At 51.6% G+C, this 26,514-nt stretch overlaps 1 protein-coding gene across 1 annotated transcript; it reads right to left on the reverse strand.

The window, feature by feature from the left end:
* Window positions 1-1,096: 1,096 nt before the first annotated feature.
* Window positions 1,097-26,322, reverse strand: LOC120764378 (uncharacterized). The gene is made up of 17 exons (XM_058423789.1): window positions 26,253-26,322; window positions 24,608-24,715; window positions 22,892-22,932; window positions 22,749-22,790; window positions 22,334-22,413; window positions 21,186-21,249; window positions 21,066-21,107; window positions 20,667-20,730; window positions 20,540-20,568; window positions 20,405-20,468; window positions 20,274-20,307; window positions 20,139-20,202; window positions 19,964-20,042; window positions 18,887-19,052; window positions 11,617-11,753; window positions 4,042-4,192; window positions 1,097-3,482 (listed from the first exon to the last, which is right to left on the reverse strand). The coding sequence occupies exons 1-16, from the start codon at window positions 26,320-26,322 to the stop codon at window positions 4,122-4,124; spliced, it is 1,155 nt and encodes a 384-aa protein (XP_058279772.1). The 3' UTR covers window positions 1,097-3,482; window positions 4,042-4,121.
* Between the last annotated feature and the right edge of the window lie 192 nt (window positions 26,323-26,514).

Raw genomic sequence — 26,514 nt, forward strand, 5'->3', positions numbered from 1 at the left:
AAGGTACCCCTATGCCATACCGGAGGGTTATTCACAGAGGGATCCTCTAAAGTAGGGGAAGGAAAAAGAAGACAGGGAGATGCTAGAGTGGAAGACATGAAAACCCAAGACTTGAAAGGCTTAGAAAAAGGACCCTCCAGTGGGTCCACCCAATGGGGTAAGGGCTATGCACTTAAGAGGGCATTAGATGAATTGGGATCAATTTAGATAAATTGGGATTTTGCCACGAGAGCGAGGTACGATACACACAGATTCACGGTATGCCTTGGGGATAGGACACAACTTTGGAAAGATTGGGGAGAAAAGGGGGGACCTAAATGCAAAAGGAAAAGCTTTCACACACAAGGAAGGACTCGAGACACACGTAAAATCACTCGTGACACACCGAGAGATGGCACTAGTGCCTATTGGGGGGCATCCAAAAGGAGACACCTTGTAAAGAAAGGGGAACAGAGGAGCAGATCGTGCTGCCCGGTTGGCAGTCCAGACCTCAGGGAAAACAAGAAACGGGTCTCAGGAAAGGAACACACGGCCAAAAGCAAAGGAAGCGAGAGAGCAGGAGAAGGAGCAGACAGAAAGGAGGACAGCAGGGAAAGCAAAGGGGATGGGGAACCCCGGAGGCAAGGAAAAGGTTGCAACAAGGACTTACCTGGGAGGAACAGCAACAGAAATAGACCGCTTCAAGCACCGGGCCACCTGAGGGTTCCGGGATCATTTGCTAAGACCATAGCTAGGCATGGCACGACACAGTGGGAACGCTTCATTTCAATAACGGGGTACAAACAACAGCGAATGCAGTGGTTCTATAGGAAATAAACTGCAGTCTGAGTACTTACCGTGAAGGGAAGGTCCATGTGCAAAAAAAATAACTTTATTAACACCTCCTAAAACAATGGAAAAAAAAAAACTTGGAAAACAAAACAGAATCAAACTCAAAACACACTTGGCTCCTCTTGCATACTCTGTTCGCTTTCCTGGAAAACAAAGAGAAAAGGGGTAGGTGGTTCTTTTCAGTCCATTTCGCTACTGGACAATAGTCTCAGATCCATTCTGGAGGACGAGACTTGCTCTTAGACTCAGAAATTTTACACAAAAGTGAACCGTTCTTGGGTGGATTTATTGAAAGGTCACAAAAACAGCCACCCGGGGAAACTCTGCCTTGGGTCACCCTCTCCTGAGAAGTTTCCCAAGCGGCTTGTCAATCAGGAGTCATAGACCGGCGTACAAGAGGCTCACCTCGTAAAGAGGAAGAGCTGCAAAATAAAGGGTTGTTCCTCTCAAGGAACAGAGATTTTTTTTTTTCACTTCCTCACGGGCACAGAGGGTTTCTCCTCTGCATCTCTGTTCAAGCATCTCGTAAGACAAATAGCACATAGTCAACCACCAATAGCCTCCCTCAAAGGCACCCAGAAATGTAAACCAAACCTATCCCCAGATGCACATCTTGCCCGTGAATTAAAGGAATCGTGCAAATAGGGCATTTGGAGAAACAAATAAGAATGGAACAACCCACTCATGAACAAATCCTCTGTCTTTACGAATAGTCTCTTGACTCCATAGTGTTTCTTCTGCACGTTCAGCCTATCCTTTTCTGTCTCAGAGAAAGACTAAGGTGGAAAACCTTCATAAGACCGACAACACGGGAAAGCTGCCTGAAGGTTTTTTCCTCTCCCACAGTAACTCGTGGCATGAGAGGTTCAAAGCAACACTGAAGAAAAAAAAGTCATGCAGAAATAACACACATCACACCAACCAAGCGGTCAAAACTCACAAAAACAAGATCTGCAAGGCCTCTTTAGCCCACCCCTCCATGGCCATCACAGCAGCTCAGCCTAAATAGTACCCAGAGCTGTTAACAGGGGCCGAGCAAAAAAATCTAAAGTTCTTTGGAGCAGGGTGAGAAAATAGGCGCTGCTAAGCAGCCAGCTCTCCTTACCCCCCCACTCAATAGCAGATAGTATCCACGCCAGCCTCGGGCCAGCATCCCCCCTAAAAGGGGAGGCAGAGACCAGCAGGCCCAACACAATGTCACCCGTGTCTCTCTGGCAAAACGGAAAAAAAAAACAAAGAAAAAAAGCCACCTACAAGAAAGGAAAAATCCTTAGAGGGAAACATCAGTTTGGAACAATTAGGGATTCCTAGGAAAGTGAAGAGAGTAAGTAGCTGAAATAGCTGAAAGACATAGGGAAGTTTTATACACACTCAACACAAGCCACATCTGAGATAACTCAGATGCGCTAACTCCTTGCTTATCGGCTTTATGTCGACGGAGCTAGGCCTGTCACGAAAACCAAAATGGGCTCAAGAGCACGCAACATAGCTGCAGACTTCCTGCTCAAAGGACCCATTCAATACACAAAACTCTAAGCTCTAACATGGGTCACAAATGCATTGAACAGGTAGAAAGGTCAGGATCAGGAAGATTCATCTTCCTCATTTTGGGGACACCTCCTCAACACAGACCCAGCGCTCATTTTAGGAAACAAACCACACATGCTTCAGAGCCTTTTGGGCAAGGAGCGTACAAAGGGAGGAATGGGAGGTGACAGGGAGCAAGATAAATTCAGATCTGGGTATTCAACAGGTCTGTAAATACAAGGCTTTGAAAGGACCTGGGAATGTCACAGTGCATAGGAGGGAAAGCATAAGCTTATGCTTGGTAACTTTTCTGTAAGGAAAAACTAAAGTTGGGGACACAGAGCTGCTGGCAAAGCTTCACCCAGGGCGCAGAAATCGGTATCAGGGGCAGCAGAGGAGGAACTGAGAAGAATTTAAACATTTTTTTCCAGCAGGAACAGCTCTGGGAGTTTCCCTGGGATTTACCAGACCGCTCAAGGGTACTGTACCTGTTCCTCTTGGAGCTGGAGCTGGATCAGGATTTTTAGGGATTGAAGGGTGTTGATCCAGCTGGATTCTCCCATTGCCAGCTTGGGCTCATTCCTCTTTGATAGGGGATGAACGAACAGCATCAAACTTTATAGTTTCATTTTTTTTTTGAGCTGAAAAGACACTCAAACCCCAAGATTCTGCCCCAAATCGGAACTGCCCAGCTCCAGAAGGTTTTCCAAATATCTTGCCCTGATCCCATCCCTGCCATGATCCATGCACCGATCCCTTTCCTGCCCTGATCCCATCCCTGCCCGGATCCCGTCCCTGCCCTGATCTCTGCCCTGATCCCGTCCCTACCCTGATCCCGTTCCTGCCCTGATCCCATTCCTGCAGTTTTCCCTGCAAAGAAGGGGAAGATGAACACCAAAAGTTCCCCAAAAGAAGCTGGGAATGTCCCCTCATGGCAATGTCAGTCTTGTGTCCTTGTCACTGGTTTTGGGTGGCAAAAACCTGAGCTTGGAGTTGTTTTTCTGGGATTCCTGCTTTGTCCTGCAGCATTCTCTGAGTGTAGAAGAGGATGTAGGCCTGGGTCTTGCACACCTCCTCCACACTACACACATTCAGTTTGGAGTCATTGCAGTGCACCCAAAAACCTGGGAAAAAAGGGAAAGAAAGAGTTCTCAGCTGAGGCAGGATCCCTGTGGATTTTGGAACCGCTCAATTCGGCAGCCAAAAATCCCCTGGGGCCGGGCAATTTGTGCAGCCAGGAAGGCAGAGCCTGTCCTGATCCAGCTGCTGAGATCTCCTAGCCCCCTGCGGATGTTAGGCATGAATAGTTCCTGTTCTTCCAGCCTCAAAACACTTTCTATTCATCTCCTTGGTCCTTAGGATTCAATCCTGAGCAAAGCCAGCCGCAACAGCTCATCGGAGCAGCTCTGCCTGGCAGAATGAATAATTCACACCATTCCCAGGAAAACAAAAACCACCAACCAACCAACCGACCAACCAACCAAAAAACCCACACAAAAAATTACAAAAAAAATTTTAAAAATAGGAATACAGGGGTGGGGCGGGAGCGGGGGAAACAAACTACTAAAAGACATGGAGGGGGTCCCAAGGAATTGGAATCCTGGGGAGGGATCCCAAGGGAGGGAAAATCCTGAGGGAGCGAAGAAGATTGGGATGGGATTTGCCCGTCCCCAGCACACGCACCTCCCTCCGTGTTGTAGCAATAGGCTGTGTAGTGTCCTGAGCCAAAGCCCTTCCCGTGATGCATCACCACAGCTGAGAGGTCATAGACAAAGGTCTCTGTGGCAAGGGAGGGCAGAGAGTCCAGGCAGCAGTAAGGTTCCATGTTTAATACCTGCTCAAAGAGAACATGGACCCCGATCTTCTCGTGGTGATTGCGCTCAGACCACCTGCAAACACAAATCCCACGCTCAGCGCTGCTCAGGGCTGGGGGGGAACTGCTCAGCATCAATAAATCTTGGAGATTCACCCCAAAATCCCCTGCAGACACCCCTCACACACACAGAGCTCCTACTGCTGCTTCCGTGCTTAGTTATAGTTGGGGTCTCCTCCTGGCATTGATGATTTTAGTTTTACGTGGGGTCTCTCCTGCCATTGATAATTTTTATTTTAGGTGGGGTCTCCCCCTGCCATTAATGATTTTTGGTTTAGTTCGCATCTTGTTCCTTCCTTGATAATCTTTACTTTAAGTGAACTCTCCTTCTGCCACTGAGGGTTTTTGTTATAGATGAGCTCTCCTGGCATTGATGGGCTTTGTTTCAGGTGGGGTTTCCCTTTGCCATTAATAATTTTTCTTTTAGGGGGGTCTCCCTCTGCCACTGATGGTTTTTGTTTTAGGTCAGGTCTCCTTCTGCCATTGATGATTTTTATTTCAGGTGGGGTCTCCCATTGATATTTTTTGTTTTAGGTGGAGTATTTCTGAGCCAGATTTTTCCTCTTACCACCTTTAAAATCCTCGGTTCTACCAATAACATCCCCCCCTCCCACACCCAGTCTAACTACTTTAGACACCTGTTCTAATATTTTGAGCTTATTCAACAGGTAAAGAGCCAATACTGGCACTGAATTCTCTCCATATCCCATCTTCACCAAATCTTTCATCAGCTTACTGACTTCTCCTTCCAAGCTGCCTGCAAACTTGAGTAAAACCCAATGAAATTAAGGATTAATATGCACAAAATATTCAGTTCTGGCAGAAAACCCGTTTGAGGGAGTTTCACAAATCTGATGGCTCAAAAGTCACACAGCTGCTTTTAGCAGCAATGGAGGGAAGTTAAAGGCCCACTTTTGGCCACTATTTCCCCCAAAAATTCAGGGCCCAGTGCCTCACCTGAAGCGTTTAAGGTGCAACCGAAGGACCTGAGGTAGTCTGTAGATCAGCAACTACTTTTTAGCTTCACTCAGAACAAGAAGTTTGGGAGAAGATTTTCGCCGTTTGCCTGCCAAAACAAAAAACAAAACCAAAACAAAAACAAAACAACAAAAACAAACAAAAAAAACCACCAAGGCAAAGATTATTAGGATCCCCAAAAAGAAAAACCAGCACAAGAGGGTGAACTCTTTGTTTTTTCCCAGCACGGGGATGGCCACAGGAATAAACATTTCTGCATTCCTCCAGAACTTCTGTGGGATCCAGATTCTCCCTTCCCCTCATCACACAAACATCTGTCACCTCTGAGCTGTTCCTTCTGGAAAAAACACCAGGAATATTGAGCCAAAGATATCCTGGGCTGCAGCAGTTCTAGCAGGTGAATCCCAGCCCACAAATACTCCGTATTTTATTCTCTCTGCTGCGCTGAAGAGCATTAAAAAAAACGCTCCCAGCAACAGCAAAGCTGGAAAAGAGGAAGAATTCCTCCCTACTCTTCCCAGGGATTCTTCTTCCCAGGAAAGGCTGGAGCAGAAGGGGACAGGTGGCTCTAAGAGCTCCCAATTAGGACTGTAGCTGTTAATTAGATTTGTGCCCCTCTCCTGCAACAGCTATGACAGCAGTGCCCTGACTGCTCCTGGCACTTGGGGCCTTTTCCATGACTCTTTCCAGCAGGAAAATGCTTCCTGAGCCATTCAGGATTCCTTAAAAGTCATTTAGAATTCCTTAAAAGCCACTTAAGAATTCCTTGGCCGTTTAGAATTCCTTAAAAGCCATTCGGAATTCCTTAAAAGTAATTTAAAACCCCCGAGCCATCTAGAATTCCTTGAAGGCCATTCAGAACTTCTGAGCCCGTCAGTATTCGTTGAAAGCCATTCAGAATTCCTTAGAAGCAATTCAGAATTCCTTAAAAGAAAAGCCACTTAAGAATTCCTGAGCCTTTTACAATCCCATAAAAGCCTTTTAGAATTCCTTGAAAGTCATTTAAAATCCCTGAGCCATGTAAGTGCCCAAACTGACATGGCAGGGCCAAAAAAATGACACGGCACAGGCAAAAATGGCACATCAGAGACAAACAGTGACCTGTGAGAGCCCAAAAATGACATGTCAGTGCCCAAAAATGACATTTTAGAGCCCAAAATGGCATGACACAGCCAAGAACTGACACATCAGAGACCAACCAGAGCCCAAAGGAGCCAAAGCCACCATCAGGAGGTGTCCCCTGAGTGTCCACTCCCCTGAGTGCTCTCTCCCCTGAGTGCCTGCTCCCCCGAATGCTCTCTACCCCGAGTGCTCCCCCCCCAAGTGCCCACTCCCCCGAGTGCCCACTCCCCGAGCCTCCCCCGAATTCCTGCTCCCCCAGACCAAGGGCCCACTCCCTTCCTGAGTGAATGAGACCGGGACCAGCAGCTGGATGCCGGAAGCGAGTGACGACTCTCTAGTACTGCGTTTCCGGGCTTCCGCGAGGGGGCTGGCCAGGACCGAGAGGAAGTCCGGAAGGTGACTGTGTACATGAGGCGTCTCCAGGGTTCAGGGGCTACCCGTAAGCCAGGGGGAAGCCAAAGGGGGGGACACCTTCAGGGCTAGAGCAGGGAGGCCAGCCAGGAGCAATGAAAAGCAGAAAAGGGGGTGGGGGGGTGGGGGTGTAGGGTAACTGTCAGCGAGGCATCACTGGGAGTGACATAGGTTACATACTAGCATAAGCCCCATCAAAGTAGGCCATAGCCTGAGAGAGCAGGTTGTGGAAATACTTTGGGGAGTTCGTGGACGCCGGCTGGGGAAGTGGCAAGGTGCAGGCAGGCAGGCAAGTGTTGGACAAGCGGGTGGAGTAGATGCCCAAACCCTAAGGGTGGGGGGCCAGCCTACCTTGGGGGTGCCCCAAATAGAAACGGGGCTCATGGCTAGAAGCCTAGGGACAGGTGGCCCAGGCTACTTTGAGGATCCTGTGGGTGACAGGGCTGTACTGGCTGACGGGGGTGTGTGCAGTAGGTCATGAGGGTACAGGCGGTGCCACTTAGGGAGGTGGGACAGCATGGGAGGCTTCAAAGTAGGGAGGACACAGACACGTACACTGTGCAGCTGAGGATGGCTTGTAGTTGTAGCTGGAATGCTACGGGGCAGGTGGCCCAGGGCACTAGGAGAATGGAGTGGGCCCCAGAGGTGCAACGGCTGAGGCAACACACCCCACAGTAACTCACCGGGTGCAGGGGGCAACATTTGGGAAGGTGTGAGAGCACAGGAGGCCTAGAAATAGGGCAGACAGACAAGGATGCACTGTGCAACCAGACACAGGCTGGGGCAGCAGCCAAAGCTTTAAGAGCGTGCTGATGGGCTGCTTGCAGGCTGCTTGGGGACAAAGGAGCAAGCAAGATTTCAGACACACCTTTCAAGTTGGAGTAGGACCACGTGTAACACTGGAATTGACAAGGGGCACTTTTGAAGTAGCGTTGCCCTCAGTTAGAAATAGACTCAAGACAGGCCACCTATGAATGGCTGTATGACACTCGGTAAGAAAGGCAACACAGAGAAGTAAGGAAAATGAAGGGAGAAAGAAAGGACAAGGTCAAAAATAGCCCACACACAGTCCACTAGAGCAATTGCTGCAATCATGGGTCACCAAGGAGGCTGCTAGGGAACTAAGCCAAATGGGAAGGATGCAGAAGTGGTGAAAGGGTTGGCCCCACCCTACATGCATGTGCAGAGTGGCCCTGCTGTGGCACCCAAGACCCCTGGAGGTGCTGAGCCTAAAAACACGCTAGCGAAGAAGCCAAGGGGACTGACACAAAGCAGATCCTTTCTGCTGCCTCCTGGCAGAGACACAAAACAATGGGCAGCGGAACAGCAAAAGCTTGGCAGCTCGGGAAGAGGACAGCAGGAGGACGAGGCGAGGCACACGTGGGATGCTGTCATCACATAGTCTTTCCCCTGGTAGAACCACAACTGGCCAGTAAGGGAAGTCCAGATGAGGGGGGCAGCAGGAGGCTTAGCTTTTGGAAAGGCACCCCTAGGAACATCACAAGTCTACAGCTGTAAGAGAAAGGGAGGGGATCCAGTGCAAGGCCCTGGGGGTGTTGCCAAGCCAAGAGATGCATACTTTGGGGGGCCCAAATAGGCAGACAAGAGGGAAATAGAACTGCAGTTGAAATAGACTGTGTCATGCTAAAGAGGGTCAGCTCATCACAGGAGCTGCAAGGTGCCATGGGGAAAGGGAGGAAACGGCATGGGTCCCCCCAGGGCACCAGAAGCTACCCGTCACACACCCAGATAGGAACACGGGGGATGGCAGTATTGTAGTGACAAGGGGGATCCAAGAATAAGTTCCCCACAGGAAGAGCGTACAAGTAGGTGGGGATGGAAGCCAAGGGAATGAAGGAATCCCTGGCACCTTGGTGCAATAGCCTCTGGAGGAATTTCCAGCAGCAATCTCATTTGGATCCAGAGAGCCCAGAAAGCCAGGCATTTTGAAAAGGCACTAGGGGGGACCAAATCCTGGCCACAGAAATGGAAGCAATAAGCTGAAATAGCGGATGGGCAGGCAAAGGAGAAAGGACTACTTGCTAAGGGAAGCCCTAGGAGTCGGCAAGAGGGAAAAACAAAGACAAATGCAAGGAGGATGGTAGCCGTGGGCCGAGAAAGCGGAAGGGCCAGGAAGGAGCCACAAAAGGGAGCGAGGGACAAAGCCACCTGTGGGGAGAGGGAAAAGGAAAGGCCCTACAACCTTGGCTTACCCCTCTCAAACCGGGAAAGACCGGAACACGGCACTATTAGGGGGAAGTAGGACGTTGGAGGTGAGATGGCCCAAAAATGACTTTGCAGGAGGGAATGACAAGGGATCAGGAAGCTGTAGGAAAACTGAAAAGGAGAGCGCAAGGAACACCAGGGCTTTCGTGAGCTCCACACATCAGGGGACCTGATAAAACGCTGACAGGAGCCCATCTTAAAAGTTGGAGCTCGGTCTGCATGTTGAACAAGTTGAAATTGTAGTAGACACAGCTGCAGAAAAACCAAGTAGAAAGCAACTCCCTATGGGAGTGGCACATGCAAAAGGAATGGCAGAATGGCAGAGCGCCTAGGGCCAGAAGAGAAACCTTGCAAAGCTCCTCGCTTAAGAAAATGAGGAGGTGAAGTCACAGAAGGGTATGACAGATGTCCTAGACAGACCAAAATGAGAGTCTTGGTCGTGACCTTGGGAGGGACCTATAGGTTCAAGAGGGGGTAGGAATTCCTCCTAAAGAGTATAAGGTAGGGGGACAGAGGAGAACGACCACACGGGATGGAAAGGAACTCAAACCACACAGGAGGGCTGAACAGGGGAAATTCAGAAACACAAAGGCCAGAAGGAACATCCCCTAGAAGAGGGAGGCAAGATCCTAGCTCCGCACAAAGCGGGAAAGGGATAGCCACCGTGACAACACACCTACTGAAGCAGTGAGGAGGACAACCGTGGAGGTGGCCCTACAAGGTCCCCATGGTGGCAGGAAAGAAAATACTAAATAAATTCAGGCTAGTACAAGACTATAAAACGTAGGAGCATCATGGTGCGGGAGACAGTGGGAGGGACCATACCCATACACCCTGTCTGTGAAAAGCCTAGCTAACATGCTTGCTGGGCTGGGGTACACCTATAAGATGCATTTTAAGGACAGCACGGAGGGGTCTGCCTTTGGCACGGAGGGCCCCAAAGAGCAGAGCAAACGGCAGAGAAGAGGGACAGCCCATTCTCAAGGCTTTACAGAGCCTCCCAATGAATGGACACAAGCTTGGGAGGAATGATTAGAAGGATTCACCCCTAAAAGGAGTGCACAAATCCTGCAGGAGGTGGAGAACCGTTTTAGATCAAGGCAGGAGCAGGAGGGGAGAGAAGCTGGCATCCATCTCCATTTCTTGGGAGAGAAAAAGGCCTTAAAGCATCTGAAAGCCAGTTGCAATCAGGGGAAAAGGAGGACCTGTCTTGGAAACCTCAGTGGGGAAGGGGAGAAGAAAATAAGTCCTGACCAAATCTCAGGCAAACTCCCCATCCCAGCTCCAAAAGTCAAAGAGAGAAAACAGCTGGGCTTATTTCGATAGGCTAAAGGATGACTAGAAAAAGAGTCACCGTGTTAAATTCCTGTAGAAAAAGGAGCATTCCCTGAACCCACAAGAGGCACGCTTCAGGGTGAAAAACAAGGGAAAGAGTGAAAAGGCAAACAATCCTCAGCCCAAGTGTTCAACCTGCCAAATCTCAGAAGCAGGGTTGACTTACGAATACAGAATGGGGAATGGCCTAGGGGGCATGACCACAAGAATGGGGAGGACACAGGCGGCCTGGTACTCAATGTGAAAGCTTTTAGAGGCAGTCCAAATGGGATGGACAACACGTCTCTGAGACGCCGGCCACAGCACTCCTAGACCAGGTACAAAGGGTGACACGAGAAGGAGAAAGGACTGCACGCACACCTCATCACCTTAGGGCCACGGGAAGCCAAAAGGCTCAAGAATGCTTAAGGGATTCCGGGATCTTAAAACACTACGTGGTACTAGCAAATGGTACCGATCTTGAGTGAAAAACCTGCAAGAGCTTCAAGCCTACACGATCCCTGTCGGGAGCCCATCCCAAAGGGATGGAAAGACTCCTTAGAATCATAGACAAACGAGAAATGAGGGAAGAGCTACAAGGTACCCCTTTGCCATACAGGGGAGTTCTTCACACAGGGACCTCTAAAGTAGGGGAAGGAAAAAGAAGACAGGGAGATAGCAGAGGGGAAGACATGACATGTATTTGGATCAATTTAGATTTTAAAACAAGACCAAGGTAACAACACCCACAGATTCACGGTATGCCTTGGGCATAGGACACACCTTTGGAAAAATGGGGGAGAAAAGGGGGCACCTAAATGCAAAAGGAAAAGCTTTCACGCACAAGGAAGGAATCGAGATGCTAGTAAAATCCCTCGTGACGCCCCAAGAAATGGCACTAGTGCCTATGGCGGGGCATCCAAAAGGAGACAGCATTGTAAAGAATGGGGAACAGAGGAGCAGATGGTGCTGCCCGATCGGCAGCCCAGACCTGAGGGAAGACGAGAAACGTGTCTCACAAAAAGAACACAGCCAAAAGCAAAAGAAGCAAGGGAGCAGGAGAAGGAGCAGACAGAAAGGACCGCAAGGAAAGCAAAGGGAATGGGGAACCCCAGTGGCAAGGGAAAGGTTGCAACAGGGACTTTTACCTGGGAAGAACAGCAACAGAAATAGACCGCTTCAAGCACCGGGCCACCTGAGGGTTCCGCGATCATTTCCTAAGACAATAGCTAGGCACGGCACGACACGGTGGGAACGCTTCATTTCAATAACAGGGTACAAACAACAGTGAATGCGGTGGTTGTAGAGCAAATAATGGCAGTCTGAGCACTTACCGTGAAGGGAAGGTCCGTGTGGAAAAAGAGTAATTTTATCAACACCTCCTAAAGGAATAGGAAAAAAGCTTGGGACACAAAACAGAAGGAAACTCTCAAAGCACACTTGGCTCCTCTTGCATCCTCTGTTCACTCTCCTAGAAAACAGAACAGAAAGACAAAAGTTAGGTGGTTCTGTTCAGTCCATTTCACTCTCGGACAGTAGTCTCAGATCCATTCTGGAGAACGAGACTTTCTCTTAGACTCACACATCTTACAGATCGCTTAGAACCATTCTTGGGTGGATTTATTGAAAGGTCACAAAAACAGCCACCCAGGGAAACTGCCTTGGGTCACACTCTCCTGAGCAGTTTTCCAAGCGGCTTGTCAATCAGGAGTCATAGACCGGCGTACAAGAGGCTCACCTCATAAAGAGGAAGAGCTGCAAAATAAAGGGTTGTTCCTCTCAAGGAACAGAGACTTTTTTTTTTCCACTTCCTCACGGGCACAGAGGGTTTCTCCTCCTGATCTGTGTTCAAGCATCTCATAATAGAAATAGGATGTAGTCAACCACAAATAGCCTCCCTCAAAGGCACCCAGAAATGTAAACCAAACCTATGCCCAAATGCACATCCTGCCCGTGACTTAACCGAAATAGGGCATTTGGAGATGCTGAGATAAGAATGGAACAACCCGTTCTTTAACAAATCCTCTGTCTTTAGGAATACTCTCCTGACTCCGTGGTGTTCATTCTGCAAGTTGACCTTTTCCTTTTCTCTCTCAGAGAAAGACAAAGGTGGAAAACCTTGGTAAGACCAACAGCATGGAAAAGCTGCCTAAAGGTTTTTTCCTCTCCCACAGTAGCTCGTGGCATGAGAGGTTCAAAGCAACACTCAAGAAAAAAGCCATGCAGAAGTAGCACACATCACACCAACCAAGCAGTCAAAACTCACTAACACAAGATGATCAAGGCCTCTTTAGCCCACCCCTGCATGGCCACCACGGCAGCTCAGCCTAAATAGTACCCAGAGCTGTTAACAGGGGCCGAGCAAAAAAATCTAAAGTTCTTTGGAGCAGGGTGAGAAAATAGGTGCCATAAAAAAGCAGCTACCTCTCCTTACCCCCCCGGCCCAAGAGCAGATAGAATCCACACCAGCATCCCCCCTAAAAGGGGAGGCAGAGAACAGGAGGCCCGACTCAATGTCACCCGTGTCCCTCTGGCCAAAGGGGGGAAAAAAAAGGCACCTACAAGAAAGGAAAAATCCTTAGAGGGAAACATCAGTTTGGAACAAGAGGGGATTTCTAGGAAAGTGAACAGAAAAAGTGGCTGAAACAGCTGAAAGATATAGGGAAGCTCGCTACACACTCAACACGAGCCACATCTGAGACAAGATAGCCCAGATTTACCAACTCCTTGTCAGCTTTATGTTGATGGAGCTGTGTTTGTAAGGAAAAACAAAACGTGACCAAGAGCGCACAACTTAGACGCAGACTTCCTGCTCAAAGAATCCATTCAATACACAAAACTCTTAAGCGCTAACATGGGTCACAAATGCATTGAACAGATAGAAAGGTCAGGATCAGGAAGAGTCATCTTCCTCATTTTGAGGGACACCTCCTCAACACAGACCCAGCGCTCATTTTAGGAAACAAACCACACATGCTTCAGAGCCTTTTGGGCAAGGAGCGTACAAAGGGAGGAATGGGAGGTGACAGGGAGCAAGATAAATTCAGATCTGGGTATTCAACAGGTCTGTAAATACAAGGCTTTGAAAGGACCTGGGAATGTCACAGTGCATAGGAGGGAAAGCATAAGCTCATGCTTGGTAACTTTTCTGTAAGGAAAACTAAAGTAGAGTAAGCCGTAACAGTCTTGGAAAAGCACTTAGGGATGGAAGATTCAGAGCCCAAAAACAAAACCAAAAAGCAAGGACAAAAACCACACACCAGGAGGGAGACCGAGAGCATGGAGGCCTTTTCAAAACAAAAGAGTGGATTGCACAGAAACACCTGCACTGCAGAGATACCACAACCTACTTATTAGAGTGGATCACTGCACCGTGGGCTACAAACTTTCCCTACGACCAAAGGAACACCCCACATAGTAAGAATAAGATGACAACACATCACCCCCCAGTACAGGTTTATAAAAAACGGGTTCAGACCGTGGCCCACGTGGCATCACACAACAACAGCATCATAGCATAAAAGCTTTAGGGATCCTCTGGCAGTGACGTACGCCCCGGCACACCCAAACTTCAGGGACGAGAGGACGAATAAAAAGACTGAAATGGATGGATGAAAGAAAGGAATGACAAAAATAGGAAGGAATGGGCTTCAGGGTATACCCCCTAGCCCTATGAACAATCAAATTCTAACAGAAGAGGTCTGACATACCGGCTTTACCATAGGAAATGATGGAGGGACTCCCCTTCTCACAAACCCCATACGCCACTGGGAATGGAGGCCAAGCACAGGCAGGGACACAACATCCATAGGCAATTGAAAAAAAAGGAGTGGATCTTAAGAGGCTCTCTGACTCAAACCTCACCCTTACATACGTACAAAAACATGCACCTCAGGAAGCCTGGACGGTAGCTTTGAATTAAATCTTGACATGTTTCACATACACCTACAGTCAAAAGGCCCTCCAAGGTCTTGCAAACAACTGACACCACAGTGGGAACTCCAGATAAAGGGCTGAACACATAGGACCACACTCAGAGGGCCATGACCACCCTCCTAGTCAGCTGTCAGCTTCACACGCTGCAAGACCCACACACACTTCCTCCAAACAAATGACCGCTCAGGATACACACACCCATCAAGGAACTTTCAGAAAGCAACCAAACACAGCTCAAGGACAGGGAAAAAAATACAAAGGGAGGACCAGCTTGCTACTAGGAGGTAAAATACAGATTCATAACAAGTTAAAACCATGTTCAGGACTTGCACTAGAAGGAAAAGGCACATGGATTAGGGGGAAAAAAAAGGTCGCGTCCTTGGCACATTTTTGGATCGGGGGTTTCACTATATACGGCTGGAAGGAATACAAGGGAGTTGACAAGTGCCGTGACCCAAGGCAAGAAAGGAGTTGCAGCACTTGTTTGGGCTGGGTGGGTGGGGTTCTGGACACCTTGGACAGAATATTTTTCTAAGACCAGACGGTGGTCATGTCGTGGTAGGGACAGCAGGGGCCAGCAAAGCTTTAAAAAAGGAAAGGACAAATGCGGGAATGCCCCATGCTTACCCCTTCTGGACACAGAAAACGCATTTCAACTCCATGCACGTGTTAATCAGAGTCCTTGCCAAGGAATTTTAGTACAACAGCAGGAGGGGAACAAAAAAGGCCTGCTGCTTGTTTTTACAAAGGCTTAGACCCCATGGGCAGGCCTTGGACCCATGCTCTGCAAAACTCCAGCTGCATCTCTGAGGAGGCCTGAGGCTCAAAAGCCGACAAGGGACGGTGATCTGACAAACTTTCATGACACATGAATACGTTCTGAATAGAAAGAGCCTCTCAATGCCTGACCGGCGCTCCGTTCTTACAAAAGGAACACGGAACAGGAGCATTTAGAATTAAAAATTTGAAATGGGGAGAGAGTTCAACCTGTTCAAAGTGCCCTGAAGAGGAAGGGGGGCAGGCAGGGAGAAACCCAGGCCTGCATTCAGCAACTGCATCTCCACACCTGGGCTGGAAAAGAGGCAACAAGTACGCCAAGGCCTGAGGGAGAAAAAGGGGTGCATGCACGGGTCTTCAAAGGTGCAATGGACAGCATCCTGTATCATATAACTCAATTCAAAAACCAAGGGCAGGCAAAGACACAATGCATTGGTAACGCCCAACTGGGCACCGGTAACAGCAATGACCGCATTTGCAACACAAAACAGACAAAAGAGAGCCTTCCAACCGACTGGGGCTGGGTGCCCACCGGGGACCGCTCCGGCACCGCCCCGACCACAAGCACCCGATAAGCACTCCAGGACAAAGGGACACGACAAAGCCATATTTTATCTCTGACCACAAACTCTTTCCTCAAGTCCACAGAAATCAAAACTGGCTGCGTCAAAAGCCCCAGGGAGCGAAAAACGAGCCTGACAAGGCACAAAAAAAACCCCACTGCTCCATCCGTCACACCAAGCACAAGAAAATACCACAAAAGCCAAGCGCACGGCTTGCTTTGCTGCAGCCCGCCCTGGGAAAAACCTGCCTACCCCTACATCTGAAAGACAACAGGGTGCAACAGCCAACACACAAGGGAACAGTGTCTAAAGAAATCTCATAGCTAAAAAAAAAAAATATATATATATATATATATACACACACACACACACACATAAATAAATTCAACACCAAAACTCAATTCAAAACCGAAAACATCGACCTGGAACTTAAGGAACGCAGGATTAAGAAAGAAATAAACCCGATCCCTTAGCACACAACATCGACAAACAAAGCAAAACCACACGTTTCTTCAAAACCACCTGAAAACCGCTCGACACAAAAAAAATTTGGAAAAATTTAAAAAAAAAAAAAGGCAGCGAACAAACACCCCAGCCTCCATGACACAGCCAGGCTGCTCCCCGTGAAATCCTAAAGCTCCCCAAAAGATTCCACAACCAGAAAATACACATTGCAATCCAATAAAACGAACAAAGAGACCCCTAGCCTACGAGAAACAAGGATACAATTCCAAAGATCACAAAATCCGAACAAATCAACGACATCGCGCCACCTCAAACCCACAAAAAACAAATGCCACAGACTCACCACCATCACAGCCGCTACTGAATAAAGAAAAACTTCTCCACGTACCTCAAGCGACAGGCACTTACACGGCGGCCAACCTGACAAAACCACCTTGCCGAAACGGCGCCTTTTTCAAAAAATTCAGAACGCCGCTCCTCCACCACCACAGGAGGGACGGGGAGCCCAGGACCTTGCACCCTCGGCCACGACTCGCTCGGCGCTGCCCTTTCAGTCCCGGGGACACCACGCCACCGAACACACGGGCGCTGCCCGGCCGGCCCCGGCTCCCCTGCACCCCGCAAAGGGACCGCGACTCCCGGGGGCAGAGCCGCCCCCCCCCCCCCCCCCCCACAGCGCCGGGGAACCGACGAGCCATGAGCACCACGCGTACATACTGAGCATTCAGCGCCGGCTTGCCGCTCTTCCTACGCACCGCGGCAACAGGAAAACCATCCCCCCCCATACACACACCCTTCCCAGCGCCGGCAAACCCACCCGAAACGAGCCATGGGCACCACGTACCCACGGCGCCGAGCTACCCCGCTTCCTTCTCGCCAACACCACACAAACACGAGCCGCCGCACCGCCGCGCCGCCAGTCCCCAAAGGCATCCTCACTGCCGGCCCCAGACCCGCCCCCCCCCCTTCCCCGCCCGTGCGCCATGTGGCCGGGGCAACCCGTAGCTCCTGCCGCACATTCACCCCCGCGGCGCCGCGCTTTATCGCTAGAATGGCAACTGGAAAACCACCCCCCCTCCCCTTCCCAGCGCGCGAAAAGCCGCCCGACGCCATGCGGTATGGCCAACCCGTACCTTCACCTTCACCTCTACCGCGGCACCGCCAGCACCGGGCCACCGCAAACACCTACGCTCTCCAGGGCCGAGCTCGCCTCCCGCCGATGAACCCGCTCCTTCCCCAACACCCGCCCCCCCCGCCCTGCGCCTCCACGCTCGGGGAGCCCCGCCGCTGCCCGGCCTCTGTCCCCGGAACGCACACAGCTGCCAGGACACGCACGGACCGCCCCACCTCCGGAAAAACGAAACGAACACACGCCCTCCCCACGAACCCACGCTCACTCAGCCGCGATGCTGCTGCTGCCTCACACAAAGTTCTGGTCCTACGGGCCGCGCCCGCTCCCCGCTCCAGCCCGGCTGCGGTGCCTCTTCGGGTGCTGCGACCATCCGGCAGCGGTCGCCTTGAAAAAGGCGCCCTCTGCTCCGGAGGGACACCGATCACCCTAGCGATCGCTCTTTTAGGAGAGCTGCCGCGGCAACTCAGCCACGAGGCTGTCCGAGCGCCTACAGGCACGGCTGCTCCATCGGCTCGGCTCGGCTGCTTCCTCACGGCGAGGTCTCTTCAGGCGGCGCACGCTCTGGAACCCACGCCCAACTGACCTCCCACACTCCCCTTTCACAGGGAACGAGGTGGCTTTGACACTCACACCAATGGGGTGAATGAATTTCAAAACGACCAATCGGAGCAAGGATCCAAAAGGGACCAATGGGAAAACGGGAAAACGACCGACTACACAAAGAACCCACGGTGCCGCACGTTTCCCTTGGCCTCGTGCTTTCCCGTACCGCATCTCAAAATCACAGGGATGCTGGCCCTTGCTGCTTTTGCAGGGCACAGGGACACAGGCGCTCTCACGGAAGGTACCAAGGCTTTCCTGCCCTCTCTTCTTACCCCTTCAGCTCTTCTCCAGGGGCCTGGGAAGGCTCTCTGTTTGGGACATCGTTTCAGGGGTGCTGCTGCCCCTGCATCCCTGCCTAGGGGGGAGACGGAGGCACCAGGGGGTTTTTACTTATTTTAGACACCTGCTCAGGGCTGCAACAGACAAACTAAAACTGTGCAGGGAAACTTGGCCCAGCTTTTATACGTGCTTACTTCATGGACTGTGGGATAGGCCAAAGGAGCTGCACGGCAGAGGGTACTGGAGCTTAGACTTCACCTACACCTTAAAAAAAACAGGACAGGCAGAAACACCTCTTGCCCTTTGTGTTCTTCACTCACGGGTGAACGGATTTCAATCATAAAATGTCTGGGAGAGTCCCCATCGAGTGGTGAAGAGTTCATGAATGAAAGAAGACACAGACACAATTGCTCAGCAATGTCCATGATTGATGCTAAATGAAACATTTCGTTGCAAAGCATGCACAAATTCTAAGACCAGGACAGACACATGCTGCAGAAAAGGAAGGGAAGCAGGCTTACAGGGCAGGCAAAAGCTGGCAGAGACAACACATGTCTAACTTGGAGTGCCAAATGCCTCCTACAAAATCACATCAGGAACAGGGGAGGGTGAATTGGCATGCCCATGGAGAAGGGACACTGCTTCTGTCTAAGGCCATGGGCCAGCAAAGGGATGGCTGCCAGCTAAAATTCCAAACAGAAACCGGCACCTGGTTTGTGACAGAATGGTGTCATGCAAGCAGACCCCATAAAACACAAAAGGGGATGCTTAGACATGCATGATCAAGTAAGACTTCCGCAATAGCAACTGCTTCTCTCCAACAATCACAGTTCACCTGCTCCACTTCACCTTGAGAGCTGACATCTACCATCACTTCCTGAAAGTAAAGAGAAAAAAAGAACTGTTACACAGTCATTATTTACACTACCCCAGCTAAGACAGTGACTTACACCTTCACAGAGGAACCCCCTCACCCAGGATGAGGCGCTCTGCCATGGATTGAATCCATCTGCATCTGAAACAAAGTCAGGAAAATAGTCACACTGCAGCACGGGAATTTGACAGCGACAGACACGTGCTGCCAACCTATGAATGCCCTCCACACCACAACTCCACCTGACATCACCCAGTTCAGGCCCCAGGGGCTTCTTCTATTACCCCTACACCCACCCATGCGGCAGGACAGAGCAGCTCCGGGACAAAGACACCACAACATCCATCACACAGGACACCACAACAACAAAAAGCTCTCCGCAAGAAGAACGACCGGGAGGACCGAGAGAACTCGGAATGAGATGACAAACGGAAGAAACAAGGTGAGCTGGCCAGGCTCACAGAACCCTGCAGGAAAAGGATGCTAACAAGATGAATCACTTCAAGAATCACAAAGATGGATGCCCGACGCTCCTCCGCTCACAAGCCAAGACCTAGCTTGGACTTCTAAACAAGTCCTAACCCGCCAAAATGGATCGTGGCGGGGCACAGCTGTCTGTACAGCTCAGAACAAGACCTCAAAAGACATCGCACTGGACGACTCTGAACAGAGATGAGGTTCAGATCTAAGTCCCAGCTCTCCAGTCAAAGCCACTGGAGCCAGGAAGGCAGACATCAGAAATGCTAACAGTGATCCCAGGGTTCCCCACAGGCCCCTTGAGGGGCTATGGGAAAAGACGTGAAAGATGAGATGCCTGACACACACAGAGTGGACAACAGACACCACGTGCCCGGGACTGCTCTGCCCTGCCTGTCTCAGCATTACATTCAGAAATGACCCTTGCCTTTCATGTGCCCTAAGCACTCACATCCTGCACATCTCCAGATCCATACTGAACTCAATCCCCCCCAGCAACTCCCAACCCATCACCCTGCTCTCATCCCCTCTGTGCCTCGAGCCCTCCACTTAGCTCTGGGAGGTCCGGTGATCACCGTCCACATCAGTGCCAAGGAACGCCGCCTCGCCCTCTGGGAATGTCCTGCCACCACCGGGCTGGTATCTCTTCCTCAGCTACAACAAACAAAACCAAACATCAAAGCATGCACATGGCAGCACATGGACCAAAAACCACCATTAGGATACTCACCGTCTCCTAAGAATACCTACGTCCTCGCCCCGCACGCCTCGGCCGCGCTCCGAGCCCCCTGCCGTCGTCACGGGGTGGACCTGGCTTAAGAGGACGGCAGGTGATGTGGCACAGCTCAATCTTGACTGCACCCTCGCTCCTCCTCCCCGACTCACCTCAGCTCCCACTGGGCTGGTGTCTCTTCCTCAGCTACAACAAACAAAACCAAACATCAAAGCATGCACGTGGCAGCACATGGATCAAAACCTCACCATTAGGATACTCACCGTCTCCTAAGAATACCTACGTCCTCGCCCCGCACGCCTCGGCCGCGCTCCGAGCCCCCTGCCGTCGTCACGGGGTGGACCTGGCTTAAGAGGACGGCAGGTGATGTGGCACAGCTCAATCTTGACTGCACCCTCGCTCCTCCTCCCCGACTCACCTCAGCTCCCACTGGGCTGGTGTCTCTTCCTCAGCTACAACAAACAAAACCAAACATCAAAGCATGCACGTGGCAGCACATGGATCAAAACCTCACCATTAGGATACTCACCGTCTCCTAAGAATACCTACGTCCTCGCCCCGCACGCCTCGGCCGCGCTCCGAGCCCCCTGCCGTCGTCACGGGGTGGACCTGGCTTAAGAGGACGGCAGGTGATGTGGCACAGCTCAATCTTGACTGCACCCTCGCTCCTCCTCCCTGCCTCCCCGACTCACCTCAGCTCCCAGGCTCTTAACCAAAGCCTACCTGGATGGCACCTTCAAATGGAAAATATCAAGGCTTCATCACACACTCCTGCTCCCCGCAGGTCTCAGGAGACAGGCAAACCGCATCCATCCTCTGCTTGCTGAGGGCAGCTCCGTGCAAAGTGACAGCTCCTAAAAAACACAGTAATGGAGGATTAGAGTCACACCAGCAACTGACACTTCAGCAATACCAACTGCTTCTCTCCAACAATCACAGCTCACCTGCTCCGCTTCACCTTGACAGATGACATCCCGCTTCAGTTCCTGAAAGGAAACACAAACAAAAATGCTGTCACGTACTCGCCATGCACGTGACCCCTGCAAAGCCAAACGGTGACGCACCTCTTCTGGGGACACCCCCTCACCCGGGATGGGGCCCTCTGCCACCAAGTGAATCCATCCGCATCTGAAACACGCACAGGAACAAAGTCACACTGCGGCACGGGAACTTGACAGCGACAGACACGTGCTGCCAACCTATGAATGCCCTCCACACCACAACTCCACCTGACATCACCCAGTTCAGGCCCCAGGGGCTTCTTCTATTACCCCTACACCCACCCATGCGGCAGGGCAGAGCAGCTCCGGGACAAAGACACCACAACATCCATCACACAGGACACCACAAACCAGGGGACACCACAACAACAAAAAGCTCTCCGCAAGAAGAACGACCGGGAGGACCGAGAGAACTCAGAATGAGATGAGAAACGGAAGAAACAAGGTGAGCTGGCCAGGCTCACAGAATCCTGCAGGAAAAGGATGCTAACAAGATGAATCACTTCAAGAATCACAAAGATGGATGCCCGACGCTCCTCCGCTCACAAGCCAAGACCTAGCTTGGACTTCTAAACAAGTCCTAACCCGCCAAAATGGATCGTGGCGGGGCACAGCTGTCTGTACAGCTCAGAACAAGACCTCAAAAGACATCGCACTGGATGACTCTGAACAGAGATGAGGTTCAGATCTAAGTCCCAGCTCTCCAGTCAAAGCCACTGGAGCCAGGAAGGCAGACATCAGAAATGCTAACAGTGATCCCAGGTTTCCCCACAGGCCCCTTGAGGGGCTATGGGAAAAGACGTGAAAGATGAGATGCCTGACACACACAGAGTGGACAACAGACACCCCGTGCCCGGGACTGCTCTGCCCTGCCTGTCTCAGCATTACAATCAGAAATGACACTTGCCTTTCACGTGCCCTAAGCACTCACATCCTGCACATCTCCAGATCCATACTGAACTCAATCCCCCCCAGCAACTCCCAACCCAGCACCCTGCTCTCATCCCCTCTGTGCCTCGAGCCCTCCACTTAGCTCTGGGAGGTCCGGTGATCACCGTCCACGTCAGTGCCAAGGAACGCCGCCTCGCCCTCTGGGAATGTCCTGCCACCACCGGGCTGGTGTCTCTTCCTCAGCTACAACAAACAAAACCAAACATCAAAGCATGCACGTGGCAGCACATGGACCAAAACCTCACCATTAGGATACTCACCGTCTCCTAAGAATACCTACGTCCTCGCCCCGCACGCCTCGGCCGTGCTCCGAGCCCCCTGCCGTCGTCACGGGGTGGACCTGGCTTAAGAGGACGGCAGGTGATGTGGCACAGCTCAATCTTGACTGCACCCTCGCTCCTCCTCCCTGCCTCCCCGACTCACCTCAGCTCCCAGGCTCTTAAACAAAGCCTACCTGGATGGCACCTTCAAATGGAAAATATCAAGGCTTCATCACACACTCCTGCTCCCCACAGGTCTCAGGAGACAGGCAAACCGCATCCATCCTCTGCTTGCTGAGGGCAGCTCCGTGGAAAGTGACAGCTCCTAAAAAACACAGTAATGGAGGATTAGAGTCACACCAGCAACTGACACTTCAGCAATACCAACTGCTTCTCTCCAACAATCACAGCTCACCTGCTCCGCTTCACCTTGACAGATGACATCCCGCTTCAGTTCCTGAAAGGAAACACAAACAAAAATGCTGTCACGTACTCGCCATGCACGTGACCCCTGCAAAGCCAAACGGTGACGCACCTCTTCTGGGGACACCCCCTCACCCGGGATGGGGCCCTCTGCCACCAAGTGAATCCATCCGCATCTGAAACACGCACAGGAACAAAGTCACACTGCGGCACGGGAACTTGACAGCGACAGACACGTGCTGCCAACCTATGAATGCCCTCCACACCACAACTCCACCTGACATCACCCAGTTCAGGCCCCAGGGGCTTCTTCTGTTACCCCTACACCCACCCATGCGGTAGGGCAGAGCAGCTCCGGGACAAAGACACCACAACATCCATCACACAGGACACCACAAACCAGGGGACACCACAACAACAAAAGCTCTCCGCAAGAAGAACGACCGGGAGGACCGAGAGAACTCGGAATGAGATGACAAACGGAAGAAATAAGGTGAGCTGGCCAGGCTCACAGAACCCTGCAGGAAGATGATGCTAACAGGATGAATCATTTCAAGAACCACAAAGATGGATGCCCGACACTCCTCCGGTCACAAGCCCAGACCTAGCTTGGACTTCTAACAAGTCCTAACCCGCCAAAATGGATCGTGGTGGGGCACGGCTCTCTGTACAGCTCAGAACAAGACCTCAAAAGACATCGCACTGGATGAGTCTAAAGGGACACCAGATTCAGATCCATGTCCCAGCTCTCCCGTCAAAGCTGCTGGGGCCACGAAGGCAGACATCAGAAATGCTAACAGTGATGCCGGGGCTCCCCATAGGACCCCTGGGGGGCTATGGGTAAAGACGTGAAAGATGAGATGCCCGACACACACAGAGTGCGTGACACACGACAGACACCACGTGCCCGGGACTGCTCTGCCCTCCACAGCTCAGCATGGCCAGCAAAAATGACACTTGCCCTTCAGGTGCCCTAAGCGCTCACATGATGCACATCTCCCTAGCCAAACCAGACTCAATAATCCCCCCCCAGCAACTCCCAACCCAGCATCCTGCTCTCATGCCCTCTGCAGCTTGAGCCCTCCACTTAGCTCTGGGAGGTCCAGGGATCGCCATCCACATCCGGTGCCAAGGAATGCCGCCTCGCCCTCTGGGAAAGTCCCGCTGTCACCAGCCTGGTGTCTCTTCCTCAGCTATAAAAAAGAAAACCAAACATTAAAGCGTGAACTTTGCAGCACATCAGCCAAAAAACACTGATCCTGGGGCTCTCCCTCTCTTAACAATGCCCAGAGTCTTGGGCAGCTTGCGTTGGCTTCGCTCACAGCCTAACACCTGCATGGACAAAGTCTTGGTGGCATGATGGATGCTAAGCCCACTCACCCACCCTGGCCTCCACTAGGGCTGTGACATCCCTGATTGCAGCAGGACAGAGATACCAGGGTGGGCATCCCACGCTCAACCCCAACCCAGTCGACTCTGCCCCCCCTCCTCATTTCCTGCCTAGCCCTAGCCCTACTGCCTGCCCCCTCAGCGCTTCTGCCACTGCCCTGACACAGCCTGGCTGCCTGCACCTGCTCTCAGGGAAACAGGACTGTTCTCAGGGCTCATACACCTGCACTCAAACTTGCATCCTAGCCTCTACACCTTACATTCATGGCCTGCTCTCTGGCCTGACGCTCCTTCACCTCTCGAGCCCTCCCTCAGTCTCGCTGGGTCTCTCTCAAGTGCCCTGCTTCACCCTACTTCTCTAAGGCCCTATGCTAGCAGTCGAGGATGCTCCTGATCCAGGGTCCCAAGGGTTGTCCTGCGGGCAGGACGAGTCATCCACAGTTTCTCCCTAGCCTAACTAACTTTGGCCCTGAGACAGGGCAGAGGCTGACAGAGCCGCGCTCTTGGCGGTGGCAAAGGCACGAAGCCTTACCAACCGCCGCCTCGAGGAATGGGAGGAGACATCCTCGACTGCGGGGAGACAGGAGATCCCAGGGTGGGCCGGGGCGGGAAACCCCCGGTTAGACCCGGCCCTGCGGACCCTGCTCCCCACTAACGCTTCCTGCCTGCCCCTCTCGGCTCTTCTGCCGCTGGCCTGCCGCAGCCTGGCTGCCTGCACCTGCTCTCAGGGAAACAGGACACTTCTCAGGGCTCATACACCTGTGCTCAAACTTGCATCCTAGCCTCTACGCCTTACTGTCACCGCCTGCTCTCTGGCCTGACACTCCTTCACCTCTCGAGCCCTCCCTCAGCCTCGCTGGGTCTCTCTCAAGTGCTCCTGCTCCACCCTACGCCTCACAACTGCAGACGCTCCTGGCACGGAGATCCCGGCGTGGGCTGCCCGTCCCCTGCTGCACCCTAACCCTGTGGACTCCAACCGGGCGGATGACGCCCGGCTCCCTAAAAGGCGGACGGGGGATGCCACTGCCCTGCCCGGCAAAAGCTCTGCTGATGCCTGGGACGAACCCTCTACCCTTACTTACCGGGCCTCTGGCCCTCTGCCCTAAGCTAGCTTTGAATTGCCCCCTGCCACTGAAAACCTTTTTCCTCTTCTCCTCACCCCCATCCCCGACACTTAGCTTTCGGAAGATGAGCCCACAAACTCCGGCCTGGACGGAAAACGACGCCTCGGCTCCGTGGACGTCCCGACGCTCTCTGCCTGCGGCTGCTTCCAGGCTGCCGGATCCAAACCTGAAAGGGAGACCTGAGCGATAACCCCTGCTTCGGTCTGCCGCTCGCCTCCCTCCGTTGACTTTTACTGCAGATACCCAGCTTTACTTCCGCTCGGAACAAACGTACTGCCGCTAAGAAATACAACTTTAAGTCAATAGACCGTATCCCTTACTGTAGGCCATGGACATACAAAATAAAACGGCACCATCAATTGTTAAAGATCGTTAAACAGAAAAAAAATCTAAAAACTTGAATTTAAAAAAATCACCCCAGCCTCTGCCAGCCAAGTTGCCCTTCTCTTAAAATAACACAATGGCAAATAAATGGATTCTCCCCTTCCACTTCATCCCCAACAACAACAGAAAAGGAGGGGTCTTTCTCAAATGAAATCCCTCCAAGGAGGGGAAAAAGGAAGTTTTTCACCTCTCTGCAAACCCTTTAAAAGGAACAAAAACAGGGCTTCCCTCCCACTTCAAACCTTAGATGACCTTAAATGAAAATGGGACCTTACCCTCCATTCAAACCCCTAATACAACCCTACTTTCCCCCTTCCGTTTAAAATACGACCCAGGGATTCCCTCTCAACAGTATATCCTTCACACCCTGGAAAACCCAAGTTTTCCTTCAGTCGACACCCTGAAAATCCCACCAGAAAGGGAATTTCCCCCACTTGAAACACAGACAAGAACAGAAAAGATGGTTCTTCCCTCCATTTCAACTTTCTTTTCTCTGCAAACCCCCATTTTTTGGATGGGGGGATCAGGGAGGGATGGACAAGACAAAATGGAAAAGGAAAATGACACGAGTCTCCCTAGACAAACCCACACGGACTCACCTGTTGCTGCCTGGCACAAAGCTCTGTCCCTTGGCACCTCCTTGAAGCCGTGGTCTGCATCCAAGTGCATCCAGGGGCTCCCCCAGACTCCATGAGACGCCCGACAGAAACCCACCAGCAGCCTCTCACCTCCACAAGCTCCACACCAGAGTCACCTGACGTTGCCCCCTTAAACCAGCCCTGGCAGGAGCCACCCCCTCCTTATCCTAACACCTCACACCTGCCTCTGCTCTCACCGAGGCACTCAGCCCTCATCATGAGA

This window comes from Hirundo rustica, chromosome 30, assembly GCF_015227805.2.
Source record: "Hirundo rustica isolate bHirRus1 chromosome 30, bHirRus1.pri.v3, whole genome shotgun sequence".
In the NCBI taxonomy this organism is placed as follows: Eukaryota; Metazoa; Chordata; class Aves; order Passeriformes; family Hirundinidae; genus Hirundo; species Hirundo rustica.